This window comes from Pelophylax lessonae (genome assembly GCF_965119305.1).
Source record: "Pelophylax lessonae genome assembly, chromosome: 2".
Taxonomy (NCBI): domain Eukaryota; kingdom Metazoa; phylum Chordata; class Amphibia; order Anura; family Ranidae; genus Pelophylax; species Pelophylax lessonae.
Window position 1 is genome coordinate 471,096,935 of NC_138769.1, and position 27,046 is coordinate 471,123,980.

Genomic DNA, 27,046 nt, shown 5'->3' on the forward strand with positions numbered 1-27,046 from the left:
TTAAAAATCCTTTTTTCTTGGTGTTATTTAATATTCTAATTTTCTGAGATCCTGAATTTGGGGTTCTCACTAGCTGTAAGCCATAATCCAAATGAAAAGGCTGCTTAAGATCCAGATCGACCTCTCCATGCACCTACAGTTTACTAATTCTCTGTTACTAATTATCTGTCTCACACTTCTGGCAACTGCAGGGTTTCTTTTTATATACTATTCTGGGCAAACATTTTGGCTGGTGGAGGGTTAGTAAATGAATGACATGGATTTGGGGAAGCAGGATGTGCTGTCCCACAATGTGTCATTCTAAGGCTGGGTAGATTTGGGCACTGGGTATAGGGCATCCAATGCCCTTGTTTTTTGAGGCAGCATTTCCAGCATAATTGAACCACTCCCCACTAGGATGGGGGTTGAGGAGTAGAGAGGACAAGGAAGCAGCACATCCTGGTAGACAGCCATAGGGGTAAAATGCAGCGTTCAGACTGCCATACTGCAAAATCCAAGCATCCCCATATGTATTGTACGTTTTGGCTTAGTACTCTTCATAAGACCTGATGTTTAGAAGGTGCTTAATAGGGCTCACAGCTGCTTGCTGAATGCCATGTTTTGTTATCTGTGTGAACCAAACCTAAATGTTCCACAACAAGCACTCTCGGTTCTATCCTTGCTGCAGCTTGTGTTTTAGACACAATATATCCCATATTAGACTCCTGGGAATCTTTGCAGTATGCAGGTACATCGCAAACAAATAGGATAGCTAGAGGAGTAAGTGTTTTGTTGCTGGTAGGACATCTAAAATGGCATATCACAGTCTCTGGGTCCTAATGAGTTAGATTTGTTGTGTACAGTGATGTTCAGAAAGCACAGTCCTATCAGCATCTAGATTTCTTTCTCTAGTACCTGAAGAAACCTGTGCTTATACCAGGGCTTGACAAATTTGCTTTGAATCTAGAAACCAGCTAAAAAAATTAGGAGGCAGTTTTCTTAACTAACAACATTTTATTTAGCATTATGAAGAAGGTCTGGTGCTAGAATTATTGCTTTAATTTCCGTGTGCACAGCGTTATGTAACTTGCATCGCAAATGATGTTTACGGGCGTAGGTGCCCCGATGTGTACATTTTGTAAATGCATATATGTGAGGGTGGGGGCCTCACTTTTTTATTTTTTTCTTGGGGGGGGGGGGGATTTTATATGCTTGAGTGTAACTAATTTGTTACAATCCCAAAAAAATATCTGTACTTTTTTTTTTTTGTGACAAAAAAAGTCCCCTATGTGATGATTTTTTGGTGACAGGTTCTCTTTAATGAGACATCCAAGGCCTAAAATACCCTGGATGTCTCCCCTGTGCTCCACTGTATGTAATGCAGTGCATGTTGTACTGCATTACATTCTTTGCTGGCTGATTGTAACTGGTCAATGGGGTAACTCAACAGGGACCTGGAAGAGACGGGTCAGCAACAAGAAGGGAAGGAGAGTGGACACCTGTCCGCTCTCCTCCCTCCCCTCTACCCGGTGGCACCTGCTATGCCGGTCCCAGGCCCACAGAGGGGCAAGCGGAACCTGGGTTACATGGGGGGGAGGGGGGGGTTGGCGTGCGCAGGGTGTGTGGAACAACCGTTTTGGCCTCGACGCTCACTGTGCAGTCCATGCTCCATGCTCCTCCCGCCCAATCACCAATCACCCGGAGAGCAGAGTGGAGCTCTGTCAGCCTGTTACACCCCACACTGCCTGACTGATACAGGGAGTTGCCCGCCCCCAACATCCAATCTGCCCTCCTGGATGGAGGACACACCCAATCCTACCCAGGCAGCTTTACAGCTCGAGCATGGCACTGGAGTGTGCGTGGTGGTGTCAGCGGTGAATGGGCTGACAAAAGCCAGGGACCAGGATTCAATCTCTAGTCACCATGACAATCTTGCGTCTGGGATATATCAAGACCTGGCTTATACCATTTATGGGGTTCATTGAACCATATCAGAACTTTGACTGCCATGTGCAAATCAATAGGGAGTTTCTTGTTGCAGCAGTCAACTTTCCCTTAAGTCTCATTATATCCAGTAAATGCCCCCCCCCCCTTGTGATTTAATGAACTCCGCTGAAGGCTGCCAGGATAGGTTTCCCACTGAGCAGTCCTGTATGGAGGAGGCCCTTTGTCAATGCATCTCTTTCTCTATCTCTAACCCCAATTTTATGTAATGTCTTTGTCTACATACTCTGTACACACAAATAATGCCGTCTGACTTGTGGTCTTTACTTTAAATATATTTACTTCCTATGTTATTTTGCATTCATTTGTAATGTTATTTACATTTTCTTTAAAAAAAAAAAAAAAAAAAAAAGAACATTAAATTTTAATCTGTCATGTCCTCAAAACTGCATGAACTATCCCTGGTGACTGTAACTTTGCTTGCTTCCAAATCCATTCTAGGTCCAGACTGTATACATGGTCTTGGGTTCTCAGCAAGCAGAGATTAAACACTGCTCCCTGGCACTGTTAAACCTCAACCTCTGTCATTTAGCTGTAAAACGCTAGAGCCTCTACCAGCCGCAGTGCTTTTTCTTTATAGCAACGGTTAAAAAAAAAAAGACAACTAGACCACTGCTTCAATGAATGAATCCTGTAACTGTCTGGTTATATGAAGATTTAAAAGATTCTTATGTTTAGAACGGCACACCTTTAGCCTGCTTTAAATCCCTAACATTGAAGAAGATACCAGGTATCATTTGGATAGTTGAGACGACAGCACAGAATATTTATTCATAGCTTGCAGCTATAGAAATCTATTGCATATAAAATGTAGCCAGGCGAATAGAGACATCCAATCTTGTCTCAGAGCAATAACGGCTCAGTCTCCAAGATCAAACCAAAACTTCTAAGCTTTGGAAATACTTGTCATTTCAGTTGATAGGCTTATAAGGGTTTCATTACATGTTAAAAGAAAAACGGTACCAAAGCACAAATGCTGGTAACAGGACACCATTATATACATTCACATAATAAATCATCAGTATTTTAATTACCAAGTTTTAGGGTAACAAACCCAGGCTGATACCACCTTTCAAAGACTAGTACTGTGTAATTGTCTATATGGGCCTTTTAAGAAAATCTTGATCTTTCTTTAGTGCCTGTTCCTTGAACATGTAGTTGGAATATTGGTGTTAGGCTGGCCATACATGTTTAATTTTCTCATACAATTTTCTGTTAGATTTACCAAAAATCATATAATATAAGGTCAAAACTAAACAAAACTTTCAGTTGTATCCATTTAGGCAGGCCTTTGTACTACATAGTTGAAGGTAAATTTAAAGAAAATTGTACAGAAAATTGTAAGAAAATTGTAAAATGTATGGCCAGCCTTAGTGGAAATGGGAAAAGTGTGCCTCAGCATTAAACACATCTGCAGTGTATGTAACTAGTGTATATTCTTAGAAAAAAGTAACAGTCTGTATTCATGTAGTTATTGCTGCAGTAAAAAAAAAAATGGTTTATGAATAACCGAGCAATTATTCTTCATCTTGTAATTGTTTTTGCCTTTTGTTTTCATTACAGCTTAACATGTCGCCAGTGTCTCTGGCTCGAGCTTATGAACAGGAGTTTAAACAAGACATGATGGCATTAAAGGTAACTTTAGTTGACATGTTGAAGAGAAAAGGTACCCATATGTACCATAAAATAAGTGTCTGGTGTATAGTTTATTTTTATTGTCACATTGCAAGTGCAGATATAAATACTGCAGTGACTCCTGAAAGGGGAACAATGTGACGGCATAGTGGAGCAGGAGCACAAAATACAGTTCATAGTCTAGAGCAGGTGTACTAAATTAAAATTTACGGAGGTTTGGTCAGTAAAATGTTCTTCCTGCAGAGGTCTGAATCTTATTTTTGTTCTATGACTTGGATCCTTCACATCACAGCCCCCCTTACATCCATGTCCTCTGTCCCCTTTTTGCATTACAGTCCCCTTTTTGCAATTACAACCTCCATCACATCATAGCCCCCTCATCACCGCTCCCCCTTCTCACATGAGAGCCGCCCTTGCAATCACAAGCACCCCTCCCCCCCTTATATCACAGTCCCCTTTGAAATCACAACCCCCCCATCCTTACACAAAAATTACAGCTCCCCCCCTCACATAATAGCAATTGCAATCACAGATCCCCCCCCACCCCCTTCATTAAACCACAGTCCCCGTTTCAGTTACAGCTTTTCCCCCATCCCAGTCCTACATTATCACAAGAGGGAAGAGGGCAAGAGGCTCTACAGGGTGGATTCCTTGTCTGTGTGTGCTCTCTAGCCGGTTGCCTATACCAACCATTCAGATTCCAACTACTTCTATAGTCCATGTTCGAAAATGAAAAAAGATTCCTGATGGTGAAATTATCATGTGTTGGCCCATTTGTTAATATGCTCATATTTTGACCAATTTTCAGGTTTTTTTAGGTGGAGCAGTGATCAGAGCAAGCCTTAAAATATATAAATATATGCAAACTCTAACATGTCTTATTAGATAAATTTTAGTTTGTTATAGCAAAACACTTTAAAAATGTATGTTTTTTATCTGTTTGCTAAGAGGAAAAATAAAAAATGCATGTGAATGCTGCCAGAAATCTAGTGATCTGATAACTGTCAGCAGAGATTACAGAAGTTATCAGATAACATTGTTTTCAGTTCTTTCTGTGAACTACAGACACTGTCCTCTGTCTTTGGAGATTCGGAGAGGCGGAAGTGTTCTCTAGGTTTTAAACATTTCCTGTCCTAGGGTTACAATACTGCTTCCCCATAGATATAGCACAGTGGACTTTGTCATCCTAAAATAGGATCTTTCAGGGCTTTCAGGATCACAAGGTGAAAATACAGGCAAAAAAAGAATGAGTAAGAGAAAATGAATTACATCTAATGTAAATATACCCCCCCCCGAAGCAGACCACTACCCCTGCTTTAGGATTGAAACGCGTTGGTTTCAATATGCTGTAGTATTCGTTTGTAACTATGCATGGTTTTTTCTTCGCTGTTGGATATAATGTTATCAATATTTTTGTAAACCAGAGCTCATACTTTTATTCCTGGAAAACCGATTTCACAACAGAATTGTAAAATTATAGAATATTTTGTACTTTTATAAAAAAACTTGTCCTTTTGGAATTAATTGCTGCCAAAAAAAACCTGGGGAAATTTTTCTCTTGTTTTCCTTACAAAAAAAGAGGATAGACTGCTTCTAGCTTTCAATAAACTGAGAGGGTGCGGGTGAATGCTCTTGTAGTTCATTGATTCTTCCTGCAATTCAGTAACTTTCTGCCCATATCAGGGGTACGTACAGACAGTGTACTAAGAGTCTGCAGGACCCTGGAATTATACCCGCAATCTGCTGATCGCGAGTGCAATGCTTTACAGGCTTCAGTGTAAAAAATAAACAAATAAATGCACTTTTCTCTATCGTCCATTGGCAGATGTAGCTCTCCTACTTCTTAGCCATTGGGTTATGCTGCCCCCTGCAGGAGTAGTACTAGGCAGGAAAAAAGGTAATTCACCACGCCCACGGGGCTGTCCCTATAGGCATAACCCCACATTCCCTGCTCCAGCAAAACAGTTTGTGCCTAGTGAAGGAGTATTTTTTTATTCTTTTAAGAATATTTTGTTTTATTTATCTTTACTCACTTTGCTAGTTAGTGTTCAGGGGGATCCTCCTGGTGATCTACAAGCAATGCTGGCTGAGGTTTCGCACTGGATAATCTAGATCCTTAAGGTCTCCCAGCCTGGCCTACGAGCCTGAGCAGGTTATAGTCCTGCACTAAGCCTTGCCACGACAGAGCCTGGGAGTGGTTGTCTCGCTGGGACGCGACGACCTGGAACACACTGAGTCGCAGCGTACCCCTTGGCTGGCAGCACCCCCTCTCCGGGTGGGAGGTGGTCTGCCCAGAGCAGAGCCCACCCGGTCCATGGTATGGTGGGTAAATGCAGCACCCCCATCTTCCCTTGGTGGTCTTGGGGGGGGGGGGGGGATGCGGGCCCTCTCCTGGGGATAATGGGGCCTGGACTTCCTTAAAGATCCCCCTTTTGTCAGGTTACCCGACCTTGTTCCCTGTCCCCCTCTCTAAATAAAGCTTGGTTGTTCGTTTTAAAAAAAAAAAAAAAACTGGCTCCTAACTTTTATAGCTGGCTCCTAGATTTCAGGTAAATTTGTCAAGCCCTGCTATAGGGACAGCCCCGTGGGCATGGTGAATTGCTTTTTGTCCTGCATAGTATTACTCCTGCAGGGGGCAGCATAACCCAATGGCTAAGTAGTAGGAGAGCTGTGTCTGTCAATGGACTCAAGAGAAAAGGATTTTACGGTAAGTTCCTACAAAAATCCTGTTTTTTTTACCTGCAAAAAAACTGCCATTATTATTCTAGAGGCTAGCACAGGTTGTAGCAAGGCCATGCAGACAAAACATGTATTTAGAAAATGCAGGAGTAAGATGCCATATAGGCATCAGTTTTGTTGTGGGGTATTTCTGCTATATTCCCTGCAATGCTATGTCATGTTTTTATAGGTAGTTGTATTGCAGGTGCTGTAATATATTGTTTACAGCACTTTAAGTTTTTCATAGATTCCCTTGGAGTTTCTATGACAATGCTCCTTGTAATTCACACCTAAATTGGAGCATCAATGCCTCTCTGGTGCTTCTGCATGTCTTTAACTGTAATATAAAGTGTTATTACTGATAACATGATTACATTAAGGTGTAATTTTGTTTTGTCGCTCTCAGTTACATAATTGAATGTTTTTTTTTCTATCTTCTGTTCTTCCCAGAAGCAATTTGTCCTCGTTTGAGGTATGAGTAATGTGTCTTTGCTTAATAAGTACAGTTGTTTTTTACCAATCTCTACACTTTCTCTTTGCGTTTTCATGATAGTAGGAACAAAGTTTCCGAAGTTCGAGTTAGGCAGGCCATGGAGCAGGGATCCTCAAACTACGGCCCTCCAGCTCTGTTATGGAACTACACATCCAATGAGGCATTGTAAAACTCTGACATTCACAGACATGACTAAGCATGATGGGAATTGTAGTTCCTAAACAACTGGAGGGCCATAATTTGAAGACCCCTGCCATAGGAAGTGCAAATTTCTTTCCTGCAGCCACGGGTTGCAGGAAAGAAATTTGCACGATTACCCTATCAACACAGACAGTGTCAACAGGGGATTCCCTCCTGCTGAGCAATTTTCTGCTTCTGGTGGGGGAAGCCTACCTCACCAGGAGAAGACAGTGATTATTGTTAGCAGCTATAGCAGCCGCTAGCGATAATCACAAGAAAATCTGGCAGGCTGGTTGTACCCAAGTTGATAAATCAATATATTTAGCTTGCCCACACATGGTTCGAACCTCTGCCGGTTTTTGCTGAACTGGCCAAGATTTCAACAGTCTATGGCTGGCCTTAAGCACCAGTTTGACATAGATGGCCATTCTCATACCCTTTGTGAACCATTTGTCCTTTCTGTCCAAAATTTGCATATTACGGTTCTTGAAAGAATATCCATTTGTCTAAAACTAATGGAGTTTACCCTTCTATGTCAGGCCATCTATTTGTTTAGCAGTTTTTATGTCTCCCCAGTGCCAAAATTCAAGCTCTGTATGGCATGATTAAAGCAGTAGTAAACTTCAAAAATAAAAATAAATAAGTAAAATGTTTCCTCCTGCAAGGCAATATCATAATGTGCTAGTATGCACCATATTCTAGCACATAAAGAAAGACTTACCTTGAACTGAAGCCCTCGAACGGCGCGCTGTCACTGCGTGCTGTAGATGCTTCCTTATTCATCCGGTTTTCCTGCCGGGTTCTCAGGCTGCAGCTGCTTGAATGGCCGTGATGACATAACACATGGGCATCACAGTCACGACACAGAGCTCTGAATGAATGGTTGCTGTGCACTGGAATATCTCCTAATTGGTGCACATTTAGGAGATATTTATTTTACCTACAGGTAAGCTTTATTATAAGCTTACCTGTAGGTAAAAATCAAAATGCATAGTTTACTACCGTTTTAAAGTGGTTGTACACCCTTACATATACCCAGTGAATTGACTGGCCTCCTACATAAGTTGTACATGTTTATCTGCTGCCATTTCAGTGCTTCAGCTGTTCAAAGCGCAAAATCTATGCATCTTGTCTGAGCTTTCAGAAAGCAGGGGGTGGGAGTCTGAAGTTACACTCTGCAGAGCTCAGTCAGAGCTGATTGGAGGGAAGGGCACCTCACACACACACACACACACACACACACACACACACACACACACACACACCGAACACAGGAACAGAGCTGAGGCTATCAATCAGATAGAGGATTAACAGGCAGCAGAATTGACCGTTTGTGCTGTGAATTGAGACCAGTACGCACTATAGATGGATATTCTTTGTTCATATTTCATGTCCGAGGTTCGTAACCACTTTAAGTATTCTTTGCTAAAAGGTACTAACACAGGACACTCGCACCAGAAATCAATGATCTGCAATGTAACAGGCGCAAAGAGAGGCTATGAATGTGTAGTCCACATATAAAACAGGCAAACAATTTGGGGGAGCATACCCATGTATTTCTAAAGCTGCTGCAGCTATGAACCAAAAGACATGTATATTAAAAAAGAATAGCGCGCAAATGCAAAAGAAATTACTACCAAATCTGAAGACAATCCATAAATAAAAATGGGGATTTGGTCCCACCATATGGCCATATCGTGCTCAAGCCCACTACTGCGTCAAAGTACCCCATTATCAGTAGGTCCTACACTATCCATGAAAAGGAGATGAATCCAGCCTTTCTAACCCTTGGAGATAATACTCCTTGCTGGGAAAGATGTGCAAATGCACTACAGGGGACTCCTCCTGTATCCACTTGATGGTGGACACTGATTGAGTACAGGTGTGTGTGGGGGGTGGGGAGGGCTGCTCAACCTCGGTGGTCTGGTCAGACCGAATACATAATAAACAGGCAAACAATTTGGGGGAGCATACCCATGTATTTCTAAAGCTGCTGCAGCTATGAACCAAAAGACATGTATATTAAAAAAGAATAGCGCGCAAATGCAAAAGAAATTACTACCAAATCTGAAGACAATCCATAAATAAAAATGGGGATTTGGTCCCACCATATGGCCATATCGTGCTCAAGCCCACTACTGCGTCAAAGTACCCCATTATCAGTGGGTCCTACACTATCCATGAAAAAGAGATGAATCCAGCCTTTCTAACCCTTGGAGATAATACTCCTTGCTGGGAAAGATGTGCAAATGCACTACAGGGGACTCCTCCTGTATCCACTTGATGGTGGACACTGATTGAGTACAGGTGTGTGTGGGGGGGTGGGGAGGGTTGCTCAACCTCGGTGGTCTGGTCAGACCGAATACATAATAAACAGGCAAACAATTTGGGGGAGCATACCCATGTATTTCTAAAGCTGCTGCAGCTATGAACCAAAAGACATGTATATTAAAAAAGAATAGCGCGCAAATGCAAAAGAAATTACTACCAAATCTGAAGACATGTCTTTTGGTTCATAGCTTCATAGCTGCAGCAGCTTTAGAAATACATGGGTATGCTCCCCCAAATTGTTTGCCTGTTTATTATGTATTCGGTCTGACCAGACCACCGAGGTTGAGCAACCCTCCCCACCCCCCACACACACCTGTACTCAATCAGTGTCCACCATCAAGGGGATACAGGAGGAGTCCCCTGTAGTGCATTTGCACATCTTTCCCAGCAAGGAGTATTATCTCCAAGGGTTAGAAAGGCTGGATTCATCTTTTTCATGGATAGTGTAGGACCCACTGATAATGGGGTACTTTGACGCAGTAGTGGGCTTGAGCACGATATGGCCATATGGTGGGACCAAATCCCCATTTTTATTTATGGATTGTCTTCAGATTTGGTAGTAATTTCTCTTGCATTTGCGCGCTATTCTTTTTTAATATACATGTCTTTTGGTTCATAGCTGCAGCAGCTTTAGAAATACATGGGTATGCTCCCCCAAATTGTTTGCCTGTTTATTATGTATTCGGTCTGACCAGACCACCGAGGTTGAGCAACCCTCACATATAAAACAACAAGACAACCTATATAGATGGTGTAATATCTGAATTGGATTAATTTGGGTTTAAAAGGGTTTAGTTGAGCAAAGATTTGGATAGATAATAAAAAGTTAAAGAATTTGAGGTATGGCATTTTTTGCAGTTACAGTGGTCCACCATGGACAATGTAACTGCATATACCCTACACGTGGGATCAAGTGATCTCCACTACTTTGTAGGTCTCTTGCCAAGCAGCTGTCCTGTAGCATTCTGAACAGAGAAGGTTGGTTCCTCGGCATGGGCACCACTCAGAGAATGTTTTGCATTTTCTCAGTTATTGCAAAGTTCTCTGATTGGTTGAAGTAGAGAGGCGGTAACATTATACTCTCCACCTTGTCGCGCTCAACTAAGGACCCAGAAGCTAGTGGAGATCACTGAGTAGTGGTGTCTAATACAGTGATTTCTACTTTTTACAGGGATCCCACAAGTATGACATATGCATAGTTACATGGTCCAAGCTAGACAATTTAAGAATGTAAAATGTATGCCATACCTGGAATTCTTCTTTATAGCATTGTGACAGTTTTTCTCTATGGGCGAGATTTCTGTGCTTGAGTTCTTGGGTGTAAACACCCGCTGTAGACATTAGGAGGGGCTCCTACTTCCTGCAGTATTATGGAGAGTGCAACATGAGCTGGAAGACACAAAGGCAGGTGGGAAAACCTAAAACTCTTAGATGGACAAGGAGAGAAAATAATGTCAGGAAGACCACGTTGTTGGAGTATCCAAGTTGCAGAAGAAGCCAGAACCTAAAACTAAAATAATTTTTTTTCCCCAGGTACTTCCTCCCACAATATATATGAGAGTTACAGAACATATTCCAGATATTATATCTTTTATTCAAAAGATTATTTCCAACGGCCATGCTTATGCTACGTCACAAGGTAAGTGTTTTACTTTACGTTTCTTTTTGGTGACCTACATTGAAGTGGGGAATTTACTGTGCATCAGTGGCCAACACAGGGCAACGTAGACTCTGTGGTTAAAAAGGTCATCACTAAAAATAAGGTCATATGAGGGCTTTTATAAGCAATAAAAAAATCTGATTGATATGTCAGCTGATGATTATTATATAATGTGAAAGATGGTTTTGGTCCTGTAAGACATCTGCAGGTTCAGCATTACATGAATCATTTATTGTTTAACTTTTTAAGATAATAAAGGAGGGCTGCCTTTTTTACAGGATATCTTTTTTAGGTGTCAAAGGATTGTGTTGTAGTTCATTTACCTTCCATTTCCTGTTTATGTGCTTTATCTCTGCATTTTATTTTGCTTTTTTCTGCTTTTGAAGCCAATGTTTTATTCTGTTCATATTTTACCTTTCCTGGTTCCATCCTTTCCCCCTTCCTCAACATTCTAATGAAATTAAAGTGGAGTTCCACCCAAAAGTAAAAGCTCAACTTATCTGTCTCCTCTCCCCCCCCCCCCCCGCTTCGGTGCCACATTTGGCACCTTTTGGGGGGGGGAGCGGGGGACCTGTTTTTGACAGGTACCCATCCCTACTCCTGTTGGACTCTGCCATGGTGAGGTCTGTCAGAAGTTCACCCCCCCCCTCCTCCTTCCCCTGCCGTCGGGCCATTCAGAAAGTGCAGCATTCTTTGGCTTTGCACATGCGCAGTAGGTGATCGGCTGTGAAGTTTTTCTTACAGGCTACAGCTGCGGCAGCACCCAAGAGCCAATGGACACATCGGCTGGGGTGCCGACATCGCTAGATTCCAAGACAGGTTAAGTGTCCCAATAATAAAAGTCAGCAGCTACAGTAAGTGCAGCTGCTGACTTTTGATTTTTCTGTGTGGGGGGGGGGGGGGGGGGCCTGGAGCACCGCTTTAAGTTAAAACCTTTCTGGTTTCATTACATATTTTTTTCTGGTACAATCATTTTTATTGTAATGAGCATGACAATCGTTCACCCATGCATATTAAACATAATGGAAAGCATTGGCTGAAAGAACATGAACGGGTAAATCGTATGAAAATTGAATGTCCACTGAGCGACCTAAAGGAGCAAACTGAATATCCACATATGTTGCCCAGGCCAAAGGGCCAACAAGGTGAGCCCATGTTGCAGGTGCACTAGTTTGCATCAGAGGGTAGTATACAGTATCTTACAAAATTGAGTATACCTCTCACATTTTTGTAAATATTTTATTACATCTTTTCATGTGACAACACATAGCTTGTATAACAGTATACATTTTCTGTCCCCTCAAAATAACTCAACACACAGCCATTAATGTCTAAACCGCTGGCAACAAAAGTGAGTACACCCTTAAGGTAAAATGTCCAAATTGGGCCCAACTAGCCATTTTCCCTCCCCGGTGTCATGTGACTTGTTAGTGTTACAAGGTCTCAGGTGTGAATGGGGAGCAGGTGTGATAAATTTGGTGTTATCGCTCTCACTCTCTCATACTGGTCAATGGAAGTTCAACATGGCAAAGAACTCTCTGAGGATTTGAAAAAAAGAATTGTTTCTCTACATAAAGATGGCCTAGGCTATAAGAAGATTGCCAAGACCCTTAAACTGAGCTGCAGCACAGTGGCCAAAACCATACAGCGGTTTAACAGGACAAGTTCCACTCAGAACAGGCCTCGCCATGGTCGACCAAAGAAGTTAAGTGCATATGCTCAGCATCATATCCAGAGGTTGTCTTTGGGAAATAAAGGCATGAGTGCTGCCAGCATTGCTGCAGAGGTTGAAGGGGCGGGGGGTTAACCTGTCAGTGCTCAGACCATACACCGCACACTGCATCAAGTTGGTCTGCATGGCTGTTTTCCCAGAAGAAAGCCTCTTCTAAAGATGATGCACAAGAAAGCCCGCAAATAGTTTGCTGAAGACAAGAAGACTAAGGACATGGATTACTGGAACCATGTCCTGTGGTCTGATGAGACCAAAATAAACTTATTTGGTTCAAATAGTGTCAAGCATGTGTGGTGGCAACCAGGTGAGGAGTACAAGGACACGTGTGTCTTGCCTACAGTCAAGCATGGTGGTGGGAGTGTCATGGTCTGGGGCTGCATGAGTGCTGCCAGCACTGGGGAGCTACAGTTCATTGAGGGAACCATGAATGCCAACATGTACTGTGACATGCTGAAGCAGAGATCCCCTCCCTTCAGAGACTAGGCCGCAGGGCAGTATTCCAACATAACGACCCCAGGATCGTGTTGAGGAAGCTGAGGGTAAAGGTAATGGACTGGCCAAGCATGTCTCCAGACCTAAACCCTATTGAGCATCTGTGGGGCATCCTTAAACAAAATGTGGAGGAGCGCAGAGTCTCTAACATCCACCAGTTCCGTGATGTCGTCATGGAGGAGTGGAAGAGGACTCCAGTGGCAACCTGTGAAGCTCAGGTGAACTCCATGCCAAAGAGGGTTAAGGCAGTACTGGAAAATAAAAGTGACACTTTGGGCCCAATTTGGACATTTTCACTTATGGGTGTACTCACTTTTGTTGCCAGTGGTTTAGACATTAATGGCTGTGTGTTAAGGTATTTTGAGGGGACAGCAAATTTACACTGTTATACAAGCTGTACATTCACTACTTTAAATTGTAGCAAAGTGTAATTTCTTCAGTGTTGTCACATGAAAAAAATATAATAAAATATTTACAAAAATGTGAGGAGTGTACTCAGTTTTGTGAGATACTATATATGTATACAGTATATGTGTATGTATATGTGATATATAATATACACACATACAGCCCCCCTAAGGAGTTGGAGCGATACCAAGCTGAGGCAGGAGTGGATTCCCCCCCCCCCCCTGTGGAGAGAGAGCGGTACTACGCTGAGACAGGAGTGAAGGAGCCATATCCACCCTGGCAATAATAATACTTGTGTATTATTAATATAATTTAAGGTGAGCAGTTAGTGCACCTAGAAGTGGCACCACTGAACGTCTCTCTCTCTCTCACGAGTCCCTGAGGTGGAGGAATTTAAAAAGTGATCGAAACAATAAGGAAGCACTGGCAAAAATTCACATTAAGAATCGGACCCTACAACACGTTTATTTATTGGACTAATATTGATTTATAAAGTCCGCACTGGAATACACCAATTTATTTGTTTACGCTTATATGCACCCGCACTTTATATAGAATCGGATAATTGCACTTATCTACCTAATTTAGTAACAATTCAAGCACTTTATATTTATGGATTTATGTAATTAGCACAATAATTTGTTTTGCACAAGTCACATATTGATTTGATTTTTTGATTGTGATATAATTTTGAGCAAGATATACCATACACAGGTTAATAACACCTTTATGTGAATAAGTACTTTATTTATATATTTATTGTTTTTGGATCAATACATGAATAAGGATTTGCATATTTAAATCACAGTTTGACTAGCACATTATGTTATTGGAACATATTTTGATTCGCTATTAGAATGTGTTGATTAATCAGATATCTACGTATATCCATATTCTTACACATTAATTAATCAAGGATTCGCAGCTATCACCCTTGACGCGCAGTACCCCCCCTTTTTTTTATTGATTTTTATATATATATATATATATATATATATATATATATATATATATATATATATATATATATATATAACACACATTGCTCAAAAAAATTAAAGGAACGCTTTGAAAACACATCAGATCTCAATGGGGGAAAAATATCCTGCTGGATATCTCTACTGATATTTACACAAATGTGAGGGGAATACTCACTTTTGTGAGATGCTGTATATTTAGAGAGACTTTTTCTGTGACGTGTTGCTGCCATCGATTTCAAAATGACCTTATTTTTTTATTTTTGTTCATTTCCTCAGTTTAAACATTTGATATGTTTTCTATTGTGACTAAAATATGGGTTTGAGATTTGCAAATCATTGCACTTGTTTTTTTGTTTTTTTTTTGTAGATTTTACACCACTTTTTTGGAATTGGGGTTGTAAGTAAATGCTTTAATGTACATAGTCTAGCCCTCAATTTCATTTGATCGAAGTTTCTGTAATCTATATCTAAATGGCAGTAGGCAAAGTCTCAAATAAATTGGGTATGATCTATAATTTGATATGTACATTGGATAAATGGTTCCTCCTGAATTTTTTTTGGTTATGCCTTGGCTTACCCTTTTGTCTTTTATTATTTTACGAAAACATTCCTGAATAAGTAGGTGCCCTCTCAACACCTACCATCTGCTCAGGTCTGTCTAAAACTGTCAGAATGGGGAATATTTTACCATTGTTCAAGATTTTATTTTCCACCTATTCTTGACTGATACAGTATATATTTGAACTTCTAGAAACTCATTGATCTTGGCACGAGAAGCATCCAAGGTACTTTTCTGTGTCTTGGCCGGGTTTCTTCTACATCAGCATGAGAAAAAGTATGCAGAATAATATATCAGCTGGCAACATCTAATGATGGCTAAAGGTCTGAATCCATCAATTTTTACATAATAGAAAAAAAGAGGTAAACACTGAAATGTTGCTTTAACCACTTCAACACCGCTGTACGTACATATACGTCTTGATATTGAAGTGTTTAACTGCTGTCGTGATCCTAGAATAATCATTATCCTGGTATTGTTTTCTCTTTCGTTCATTGACGGACACAGCTCCATATCTTCTTTGACCCTTGGGTTATGCTGCTCTCCATAGGAGTAGGACTAGGCGGAAACCAATTTGACTACACCCCTAGGACAGCCCCAGGGGATATACCTCCCACTTCCTGCTATAGGACTTTAGTTTTTTATGGACCTAGTTCCTTGCTGGGATCTCTGGTCCTGGCATTTTTTCCTTTTTAAATTTAACTTTTTTTTCTTTTATTATTTTCTGTTCCTGTGAGGACTACAATTCGCTGCCGGACTGGGTGACGCACTGAATATCCTAGATCCTTACAGTCTTCCCAGTCTGGCCAGCAAGTGCGACCCAAATTTAGCTCTGAGCTAGGTTGGCCGTGACGTAGCCCCACTAGACGGGGGCTGGCCGGCGAGTGAAAACTCTCGCAAGGACTCATAGCCCTGGTCATGACCTGAGTCGCAGCGTACCTCTGGCCGCAGCATCCCCATTCCAAGATGGTGCGGAGGACTGCCCGGAGTGGTGCCTGCTCGGTTCCCAAGTGTGTTATGTCCCCCTCTTTCTACTCTGGGAAAATGTTGGGGTGGACGCGGACCCCTCCCTTGGGTTGGTGCCCTTCCTTCATGGTGCCCCCCCTCACTAGCGGGGTCCCCCTGCACAAGTCGCCTTCACCTACCACCCTTAGTCCCCCCTCCTCAGGGTGGTCAGGCTATTCTCAGGTGTGGGAGTCCTGCAGTGATGGGCTGGAGAGGGGAGATAGCCAGCTGCTGGTGGCTCCCATAAATTTTTTTATGGCAGGGGTCCCTGTTGGACCCCCCTTGGCGAACTGCGCATACCTGGGTGGTCGTTGGGGGTCCTGGGTGCCGTGCCGCCATTTTGCTGTGGATGGCGGTTTTTGCAGACTCGGCGGCAATGTTTGTGTAGTCCGGTGGCCATGTTTTCGGAGTTTCCAATTGTAGTCAATGCAGTGGCCAATTTGTTGTAGTCTGTGGAGAGGTGATGCGGCAATGGGCCTCTAGTGTTGGTTTTGGCACTTCCTCCTCTCTGATCGCCGCATGGCAAGCAGCTTGGCACTCTGCATCCTTCCCTAAGTTGGTGGTGGGGAGTCCCTATGGGGTACAGTTCCCTCTCTCTGCTATAGCAGCGCCGCTGGTGCGCCTGGACCTGTAGTACTACCGCTACAGCGGTTAAGGGGGGTTTTATTGCACTTTTTCACAATATTACGGGCGGCCTCTGGGTTACCCATGGAGGCCATGGAGACGTGTCGCCACCTGACCCACTCTCGGAAGCTGCGGGACCCTCTGGGTCTCAGTCTGCCCTGGCAACCATGATGGTGGTCCTGCAGTCATTAGTGTCCAAAGTAGATTTGGCCTTTTCAAAGCGGCCGAGCAAGGAGCATCCTCTGCCTTCACCTGTCTTTGCCTCCTCAGATTCTGAGTTGGATTTGGATGCGAGTAAACCCTCTGGGTTTGTGTCCATGCACCCGGAGTGCTCTGACAGTGAGGATGAATCCTCTTCCGCTGCAGCCGCCCGTGTGGAGGCACTGATTTGTGTCAGTGCGGGAAACTTTAAGATTGGAAGACACAGCTAATGCTGCGTGGGTGCAATTTGGTACCCGCAGACCATCCAAGGTGTCTAAGGTGTTCTCCTTTCCTGCCTATTTTGATGAAATTGTCGCGAGTCAGTGGGGATCCCCAAAAGTTATGGTTGGGATACCTAAGCGTCTAACTAGGAGGTATCCATTTGAAGAGTCCCTTTTGAAGAAACTCACAGTTCCACCGGTGTTGGATTCTCAGGTTTCCAGCTTAAATGAAGCTAAGCTTCTTCGGTGAAGGATTCCCCATCTTTTAGGGTCCCGGTGGACAAGAGAGCTGATGCTCTGGTCTGTAACCTTTACACCATGAAAGGCTCAATGCTGAGGCCAGTGTTTGGCATTGCCTTTGTTTCCCAGACCTTAACGGAATGGGCAAAGCTTCTGCGCTCGGATTTGAAAGGGGGTCAACATCCTCCTGAGTTGGCAGAGCTGGCGGATCAGTTGACACAGGAGTTACAGTATATCTGTGATGCCTCTCTGAGATGCGGCCCCTTTAGCCTGCAGAGTGTCTGTGACAGCTGTGGCACTTCGCCGCATGATTTGGCTGAAATACTGGTCTGCGGACCAGGCTTCCAAAAGGTGTTGACCTCCCTTTTGTACGAGACCGCCTGTTCGGAGCTTCTATGGAAGAGGTTATTAAAGGTCTTACGGGAGGTAAGAGTACTCTGATTCCACAGGTTGCAAAGAGCCTCGTCGTAAACGTGGTCCCTTCTGCTCGGCTCACAAACAACCCTTTCGTCCTGCCAGCTTGCAGGACAAGGGACAAAAGTCCTTCCATCACTTCGCCGGGGGTTCCAAGAGGCCCTGGACTGGTAGGTCAAAAGCGGGTTCCACTAGTTCCGCATGCAAGCCCTCCTCTGCCTGAAGGGGTGCACTGACCTTTATCTGGTGTGGGGCTTCTTTCCAAACCCATGGACCTGTTTCATTCAAAACAAATGGATCCACGAGTTGATTCGGTCCGGTTACAGATGGAGTTTCGGTCCTTGCCTCCTGCAAGGTTCTTTCCTTCCAACCTGCGCCTGTCCCCAGATCAACTGCAGGGCCTTCACGGGGCAGTGCAGGATCTGCTTTCACAGGGAGTAATGGCCCAAATTTCAGAGCTGGAACATTTTCAGGGATTTTATTCAAATCTATTTACTGTTCCCAGGAAGGAAGGCAAGGTCCGTCCGATCTTGGATCTCAAGGCCCTGAATCTCTTTGTGCCGGTTCAGAAATTTCGGATGGAGTCCATTCGCACGGTGGTGGCATCCCTTCATCAAGGGGATTTCCTGGCCTTTCTTGATATCAAGGACGCTTACCTTCATATCCCAATATATGTAGTGCATCAGCGTTTTTCTTCGTTTTGCCGTGGGAGAGGAACATTATCAATTCGTAGCATTACCCTTTGGTCTCGCTTCAGCTCCTTAGCTCAGGCAGAGGGGGATCACGCTACTGGGGTACCTGGATGACCTTCTTCTGCGAGCAGAGTCTCTGACTGTCTTAAAAGACAATCTGGAAATCACTGTGCAGACTCTGCAGAAGTTTGGCTGGACGCTGATTTTTTTTTTTTTTTTTAAATCGGCTCCGATTCCATGCAACAACCTGGATTACCTGGGCCTGACTTTGGATTCAGCCACAGCCAGGGTGTTTCTCCCGGAGGCTAAGCTGCAGAAGTTGCAGCATGCGATTCGGCTCCTGTTGTCCAGCCATCGGTCGTCTCTCAGGACTTGCATGCAAGTGCTGGGTTTGATGGTCTCCAGCTTCGAGACAATTCCATTTGCTCAGTTCATACCCAGCCTCTGCAAAAGGAAATCTTGCTAAATGGGACAAGAATCCTCAATCTCTGGACAACCTTGCTTTGGTGGCTGTTTCCCGGCGCTTTGACAAGGGAAGTCCTTTCTCCCCCTGTACTGGACAGTGGTTACCACAGACCCCAGCCTGTCCGGGTGGGGAAGGTTTCTTTGGCATGGATTTGGTTTAAGGGGTTTGGACTTGGGAGGAGTCCGGTCTGCTGATCAGTATCCTGGAGATTCAGGCTATCAGGCTTTGCCTGTCCCGGGGACAGATTGTCTGCAGGGGTGTCCGGTAAGAATTCAGTCGGACAATGCCACGGCTGTGGCATATATCAATCATCAAGGGGGCATCAAAAGTGCCCTAGTGGCCTGAGAAGTATCCGGCATTCTAAGGTGGGCAGAATATGTTCCAGCTCTCTCTGCTGTGCACATTCCAGGGGTGGAAAATTGGCAGACAGACTACTTCAGTTAGCAGGCCCAGAGTCTGGGTAAATGGTCTCTTCATCCGGAAGTGTTTTAACAACTGTGTCTCTGGTGGGGGACTCCAGATGTTGACCTGTTGCCCTCTCGTCTCAACCGCAAGGTTCAGAGGTTTGTGGCAAGATCTGGGGATCCTTTGGCCAACGCCGCCAACACTCTTGCGCGCCTCTTGGGGTCAGTATCGTCTGATTTACATTTTTCCTCTACTTCAGCTTCTGCCGAGGCTTCTGTGCAGGATCGAGTCTTGAAATATTTGGTTCCTCAAACCAAGTAAAAGGTGGGACTTTGAGGCAGTTTATTGAACAATGCGATGCATGCAGTAGTGTAGTTTTCCATTTTCATAAAATCATATTTATTTTTATAATAACTTTGTACAAATATGTAGTGCTTTGTTGGGCAAAGGGCCCATCGGTGAGTAGGTGACAGAAAGTAAAGGTATGACAGTTGTGATTATGGTGACTTTAGAAACGTATTCCCTGTCATCCATGCGTTTCTGGATTTTCAGGGGGCGTCTAAAATCCAACGCGTTTCGGCTTGTGCCTTTGTCAAGGATTTACCATATCTACAATCATATTAGTGATCGTTAGTTGAATATACATAGTTAATTCATTTAAATTGTATTTTATACTTATAAGATCAAAAGACTTACATACTGTTTTTTGTGCAGACTTGTTATGATCGGTGTACTTGGGGTACCTCTCTTTTCTCCTGGGTAGCAGCAAGATCCCTAAAGTGGAGTGCGGCAAGGATTGGGTTTGCTGAAACACCAATTATTTATGGGGTTAATGCAATCCCTATGTGGGGAGGCTGAAGTTTCTTGAATCTCACGGGTACTTACATAATCCAGAGGGGATTTGCATGAAATGCCTCCCTACATGGTTTTCTATACTCTCAGGTGTGGATTTTTCATATTCTATAAAGTAATTAGAAGAAACCATTGTTTCTCTATTTCATAAAATATGTCAGCAAAAAAACATTGTATCTGGTTGAGAAAGGACTTACGTTTTGAATGCTGGGTTTTTGTAGAGTGGCGCTGAAAAAACCTGTATCAAATACGCAGGAAGGGTTTATTTAAAACTGTGTTCCCACTAAAATAGGAGCCATTCAAAACCTTTTCCAGTGAATTGCCTTTCCAAAGAGGTATATGAAGAGTCATCAGGGTGCAGTCCTTGTTCGTCCTCCAGGAGGTGCTTCCTCTCCAGTGCGTTGGAGGTGAATGGCACTCTCCTGGGATCCCCGGCGTCTTTTATGTAGGCCGCGCATGCGCAGTCCTACATGTCAGGGTGGAAGGGCTTCACCCACATGCATTGTGCATGTGCCGGAGCAGCTGCGCACGCAGTGGCGGTGAGTCCGTTCGCTGCTAACATTTGCCAGTATGCCGCCAACACGGTGAGGATGGGCCAAGCCTAGACAAAGCCAGGGATAGGTGGAGAAGACTTGTTTGGCCAACAGAAGCCCCGCCTGCGATAGCAGGGCTTACCGTGCCGGGTGCTATCTCCAGGAAATTCAGAGAGAGTGACCCTGTCACCGATCTGGTCTGCTTACAATCATTTCAATAGAAAATATTATACATACAGTTTTGCGTACATATTTCAGTACATTTTTTGCTTTCCTTTTTCTTAGTTGCCAGTAGTATGTGTTTTCACTCTGCAGGGTTCCAAAAATGATAAGGATAAAGACCAATTGTTACAGGGTTTGGGAGTTGTAGGGGGGGCGCATATGTCGGCTTATGATAGCTTTCAGCATTGTTTAGGCCTGGGGGTGTTGTTGCTTTTAAGCGTTTGATCCAACGCATCTCTTTTTGTAGTAAGGTTTTGTTCCAGTCGCCTCCCCTCCTCGGTATGTGGAGTCTGTCCAGGGCCATGAATTTAACATTCGGCATTTTCGATTTATGTTCGTTCCTTGCGTGTCCACCCAGTGGTAGGTAGAAATTGCACATTTGGAAATTTTAAAAGCGACAACACCCCCAGGCCTAAACGATGCTGAAAGCTATAGGCCATTCCTAGAAGGATTTGTGTCAGGTAAAACAGACTAACCGACAATAAACAAGATACGGATCTATAGATATAAAAACCACCACCGTTCAAAAACAAAGATCAATATATATACTAAAAATAACAACACACGTGTACTACCGTGAATAATCCTTCCTTGCTAAACTCCTCAGACTGTGATTTATATTATAATATATATTATATATTAGAGAATATACTATAGTCAATAATATGCCTATATATATATATGGTATATACTTCACACAGTCTTTCCAACAGGCACACACAAGATACATAGTGACCAACTCCGGCTGAAATGTTGGGATTGTACAATCACCCCTACACTCTGGCCGACATATGCGCCCCCCCTACAACTCCCAAACCCTGTAACAATTGCCCTTTATCCTTATCATTTTTGGAACCCTGCACACTCCTGATGACGTCATTGATTATGAAACGCGTAGAGCGTAGCTACGTCAGATCCGCTTGAGTGAGACGCAGATCCGGTCGCTGGAACGCACGGTGTCCCGGAAACTACCGCTACACGAAGGGTTTGCGGTCCCTATTACCTGTGTTACATTCCGTTGATTTTAAATGTGAGTACTTTGATGTTTTACTAAGAAACCAAATAGTTTTATACAGTACTTTATGGAGTTTTTCTTCCTTGCATTGTCTGGAATTTGCCCATACTGTTGATGGATGCACTATAAACATGAGGATATATCGTCCACAATATATGTATACATTTATGGGAGAGTACAATCGTGTTTTAACCTTGATGAGAGTGAAGTGCGGGACCTGCCTGGCTGAGGGGATATTCCAATATCTTATACGCTGGTTACCCCTGTAGGGGTGCCGCCCTCTGGTGAGTGTGGGAAGTTACAGAGAGAGGAGCACTGGTTTCCTCACCCAGCACCCGTGTTCTTTGGACCACCTCGGGATTCACCACACTTTTATGAACTTTCACCATTTTATATAAGAAGTCCTTTTACATCTGCTATTTTTTATGAACTTCTTCACGTTTTTTCTTAATTAATTTATATGTACTTATTGTGTATATATTCTAATTAGCCCACAATTTTTCACGTATTTATTTACTACACGGATTTAATATATCTGAAATATCCTTTCAGATCACGTTATTATTCTCTTGCTAATCAAATATTGGCTACACTTAGCAATTTGGCTAGTTTTTTTCACAATATTCCTGGTCACACTACTTCTTTATATATTTTTACCACTGGATATTTATATGGTCACATCATTATATTTTATATATTTACCACTGGACCTTTTATTTTTATGATCACATCATTATATTTTATAAGTTATACGGTCACTGGCACTAATTTGCACTTATTTGCCATATTATTATTTAGCATTTATTTATTAATATTTATTATTGTGTATTTTTATATTGCACCATATACTGTTTTAGTTATTTTACGATAATTTATTTTCATATGACATATCACACCTGATTCATACTTTTTACTGATTGTGACATCACATCTGGCAGCGCCATTTTACCTCTCTATTCACCACATAAACTTGTTCATGTCTCCATCCGGGTATATACCAAGGAGACACTGCTTATGGTCCAGTTGCAGCGGACATCCCATCTTGTCATGTAGAAAGGCTACCACCTGTTGCCAGTAACCCCAGAGCTGAGGGCAACTCCAGAGCAAGTGGAAAAAGGTGCCTCCAGCTGCTTGGCACATTGGACAGCCAGGATCGCGATCAGGTTGATATCTGGACACCCTGAGGGGCGTGAGGTAAGCCTGGTGAACAATGAATGTCTGGGTAAGTCTGTCGGATAGTTTAGGGGACACCTTCTGATAGGTCTCCAATGCCTCCCCCCACTCTTCATCCTCAATAGGCCCCACATCCTGGAACCAACGAGTCTTAAGCCCGTAGGCTTTCTCAGTGAAGGAGGGCGTGTGAAGTTCGGCATAGAACAGGTAGCTTAAGTGCGTAGGTTCCAGGCATTTGATCCGTTCTAAAATTAATATGGGCTCCGGATTCGGTGGAGCTTCCGAAAACTGAGTGCGGAATGCGTGGGCAAGTTGTAAGTATCTATAGTACATATGGTTTGGGAGAGAGAATTGTTCCTTCATCACTGCGTAAGCTTTTAAGGTACCCCCCGTCAGTATATGCTGCAGGAGGAATACTCCCCGCCTGCTCCACAAAGAGGAGTCGGGAAGCGAGCAGAACTCCTGAAGAGACTTGTTATGCCACAAAGGGGTAAGGTCATGAAGGGAAGGGGTAAGGTCATGAAGGGAAGGGCCGTTCAGTCTATGCATCACCACCTCCCAAACCGGGCTATAATGATAGAGCAGGGATTTAGGGTTCAGTCTTTCTACCATCCCCCCTGTGCCCCGAAGTATCACCGTCAGTGGATCTTGAGAGGACAAGCCCATGTCTATATGGTACAATTGGGAGAGCTGTGATGCCAAATAATAGAGGTTAAAATCCGGGAGCGCTAGGCCACCCAAGGTCGTTGGGTTCTTAAGTTTCCGCCAAGAGATCTTATGTCTGCTTGATCCCCAAACAGGCCTTAAGAAGGGACTCCAATTGTTTAAAATGTTTCAAGGCTAGATATAATGGGGAATGCCATACAATGTATAGTACTTAGAGAGGCGGACCATTTTAATCAGATTGACTCTGCCCATTACCCCTAAAGGCAATTTGGACCACACCTGAATTTTGGACTTTATTAGAGGGAATAGGGGTTGGATATTATCCGAGACATAGTCCTGTCGTAACATGGACCCCCAGATATTTAAAGCGGGGGACACATTTAAGAGCGGAGTTCGCAGGGGTAACTGCTGACGGGGTCGCGTCTATAGGGAGAATTCGTGATTTATCCCAGTTAATTTGGAGGCCTGAGAATCTTCCAAAGCGCTCTATAAGAGACAGGGCTTTTAACGGGGAGTTGTCCGGGTCTTCCAGGTAAAGCAGGGTGTCGTCAGCATACATGCTGATCTTTTCCGTAAGGGAACCCCTGCGGAAACCACGGATATCAGGATGTGCCCTAATGGCAATAGCCAGGGGTTCCGCCGCCAGGGCATAGAATAAAGGGGACAACGGGCACCCCTGACGGGTGCCCCTAGAGAGGGGGAACTCCGCCGAGGTCCAACCGTTAGCCAGGACCCTCGCCACCGGGGCGTTGTAAAGCAGTTGTACCCATTTTATAAAGTTGGGTCCAAAGCCATATTTCCTAAAACATGTCCATAAGAGGGACCACTCCACCGAGTCAAAGGCTTTGGCCGTGTCCGAAGTTACCACCACCCTCCTACCCGGGTTGTCATGTTCAGCTTGGATGGTTCATGAATAATCTGCGTAAATTAAAGGAAGTGTTTCTGCCCAGCATGAAACCCGCCTGATCAGGGTGGATAAGCGTCAGTATAACTTGACTAAGACGGATGGACAAGACTTTAGCAAGAATTTTAACATCTACCTGTAGGAGAGAGATGGGGCGGTATGACTCCGGGAGGCGATGGTCCTTGCCCGGTTTAGGAATCAACACTATTAACGCCTCTCTCATAGAGGGGGGCAGGGCATGATCCTCAAACAATTGATTAAAGAGGGCAAGTAGTTTAGGTAATAGGAACTCAGAGTATTGGGCGTAGAATTCCACCGGGAGTCCGTCAAGACCCGGAGACTTTGATCTGGGGAACCTGGACACAGCCTCTGCAATCTCGCCCTCGGTGAGCGGCGCGACCTGCTCGGGAGATAACATAGGGAAGTCTACAGTGTGTAAGAATGAATGCATGTCCGAGTGGTCAGCAGGGGCCCTGGAGGTATAAAGATCAATAAAAAAATTAAACTGAATCTGTCCGTGACTAGCGGGGGGTCAGTAAAAGGGGCACCCGATTCAGTCGTCAGGGAGATCACCACCGGGGGCCATTCTTCACAATGAACTAGGTAGGCGAGCAACTTTCCAGCTCGTTCCCCGTGTGCGAAAAGCTTTGTCTTTGCTCGCTCGTAATCCAATTGGGTCACTAACTTGGAGGTCAACTTGTACTGGGATTCATTGGCCTGAGTAGGATCTGCCAAAAAGGCACGTTCAGCCGTGGTAAGGTTGGTCGTTGCCCGAGAGTAGGCCGCAGCAGAGTCCGCCTTAATAGCCTTGACACGGGATTGCAGGGTAGCTCTGGCGTGCAATTTAAATGCCTCCCACACAGCCCCCAGAGAGGCGGTGTGCTCGTTATCAGCAAAAAACTGACTCCAGGAGTCATCCAGAGCGTTCCCCTCCACCAGCAAAGCCAACCACGCTGGGTTAAGCCTCCAGGCTGGCGGCGGTCTACTGTGGGGCAAAGACAATATCACCCAATACGGGCAGTGATCAAACATAGACCTGGGGAGAAACCAGCCTTAAGCAATCTAGGAAGCAAGGCCCGGGACAACATTATCAGGTCAATTCTGGACATGGTGTGGTGGGATGCAGAAAAGCAGGAGTATGACCTCTGAGAGAGGTATAGAGTATGCCACGTATCCTGCAGCCCAAAACTCTCCAGCAATTGGGCAAATCTAGTGCTACAGGCCGGAGCCAACATCTGGGGAGAAGTGCCTAGTCTAGGGATGAGGCCGGAGCCAACATTTGGGGAGAAGTGCCTAGTCTAGGGATGCACCGAAATGAAAATTTTGGGCCGAAACCGAAATTGCAGGATGCCCTTGGTCGAAAACCGAAAATGACTTTTTTCCCCCAAATAATTTTAAATTAGATAGAACAGGGGCATACACCAAAAACAGGCAGCGACGTACACCTGTCGCTGCCACCCTGTCACAGTATATGTACTGTGACGGGTTGGCAAGTGGTTAATTTAATTACCAATGGTATTTGTATTATGCAGCATGAGGGGGCTAATGTATTGTCAGTGCTTGGCACTGATGCATTATTGACCAACCAGTGGTAGTTAATTAACCCCTTTGTGCTGCATTAGTGCAACCAGTATCAGTGTTAATTAACATTGGTTGCACTGATACTGGTGGCACTAATGCAGCACAAAGGGGTTAATTAACTGCCACTGGTTGGTCACTAATGCAGCAGTGGCAATACATTAACCCCCTCATGCTGCATATTACTAATACCAATTGTAAGCTCGCCTCAGCTCCCCCCCCCCCCCCCCCCCCTCAGCGTCCCTCTCCTACTCACTCAGCTCCTCCAGTGTCCATTATTCAAAAGACGTGCCTCTGGCCGGTCACCCGCCTCCCGGTGATGTCACTACTACTACGATCTGTGTATGAATGAACTGACACACCGGGCGGGAGGGCGGGCGAGTGGCTGCTAATAGCTGTAACTGTGAGCCTTCACTTCCCTGTCAGCGGCACGAAGTACATGAATGAACTGACACTCCGGGCGGGGGGAGCGGCCGCTAATAACTATAACTATGTGAGCCTTCACTGCCCTGTCAGAGGAGATACCCGCGTCTTTTCAAACCTGCGCTGCGCCCTCCTCCTTCCTCACGGCGGCCATTAATTTCGGCATTTTTAACCCATTTTGGGTGGCCGAAATTTCGGTGCATCCCTAGCCTAGTCTGTCTAGAGTGGGGTCAAGCACATT

General features: G+C 44.1%; 1 protein-coding gene across 1 annotated transcript in view; it reads left to right on the forward strand.

Annotated features, from left to right (window-relative positions):
• Positions 1-27,046, forward strand: part of CARS2 (cysteinyl-tRNA synthetase 2, mitochondrial) — a 131,146-nt gene that overhangs the window by 16,563 nt on the left and 87,537 nt on the right. Inside the window, exons 4-5 of the mRNA XM_082246278.1 lie at positions 3,547-3,618; positions 10,874-10,979. Coding sequence (XP_082102404.1) covers positions 3,547-3,618; positions 10,874-10,979 — 178 coding nt within the window. The remainder of the gene's footprint in view (positions 1-3,546; positions 3,619-10,873; positions 10,980-27,046) is intronic.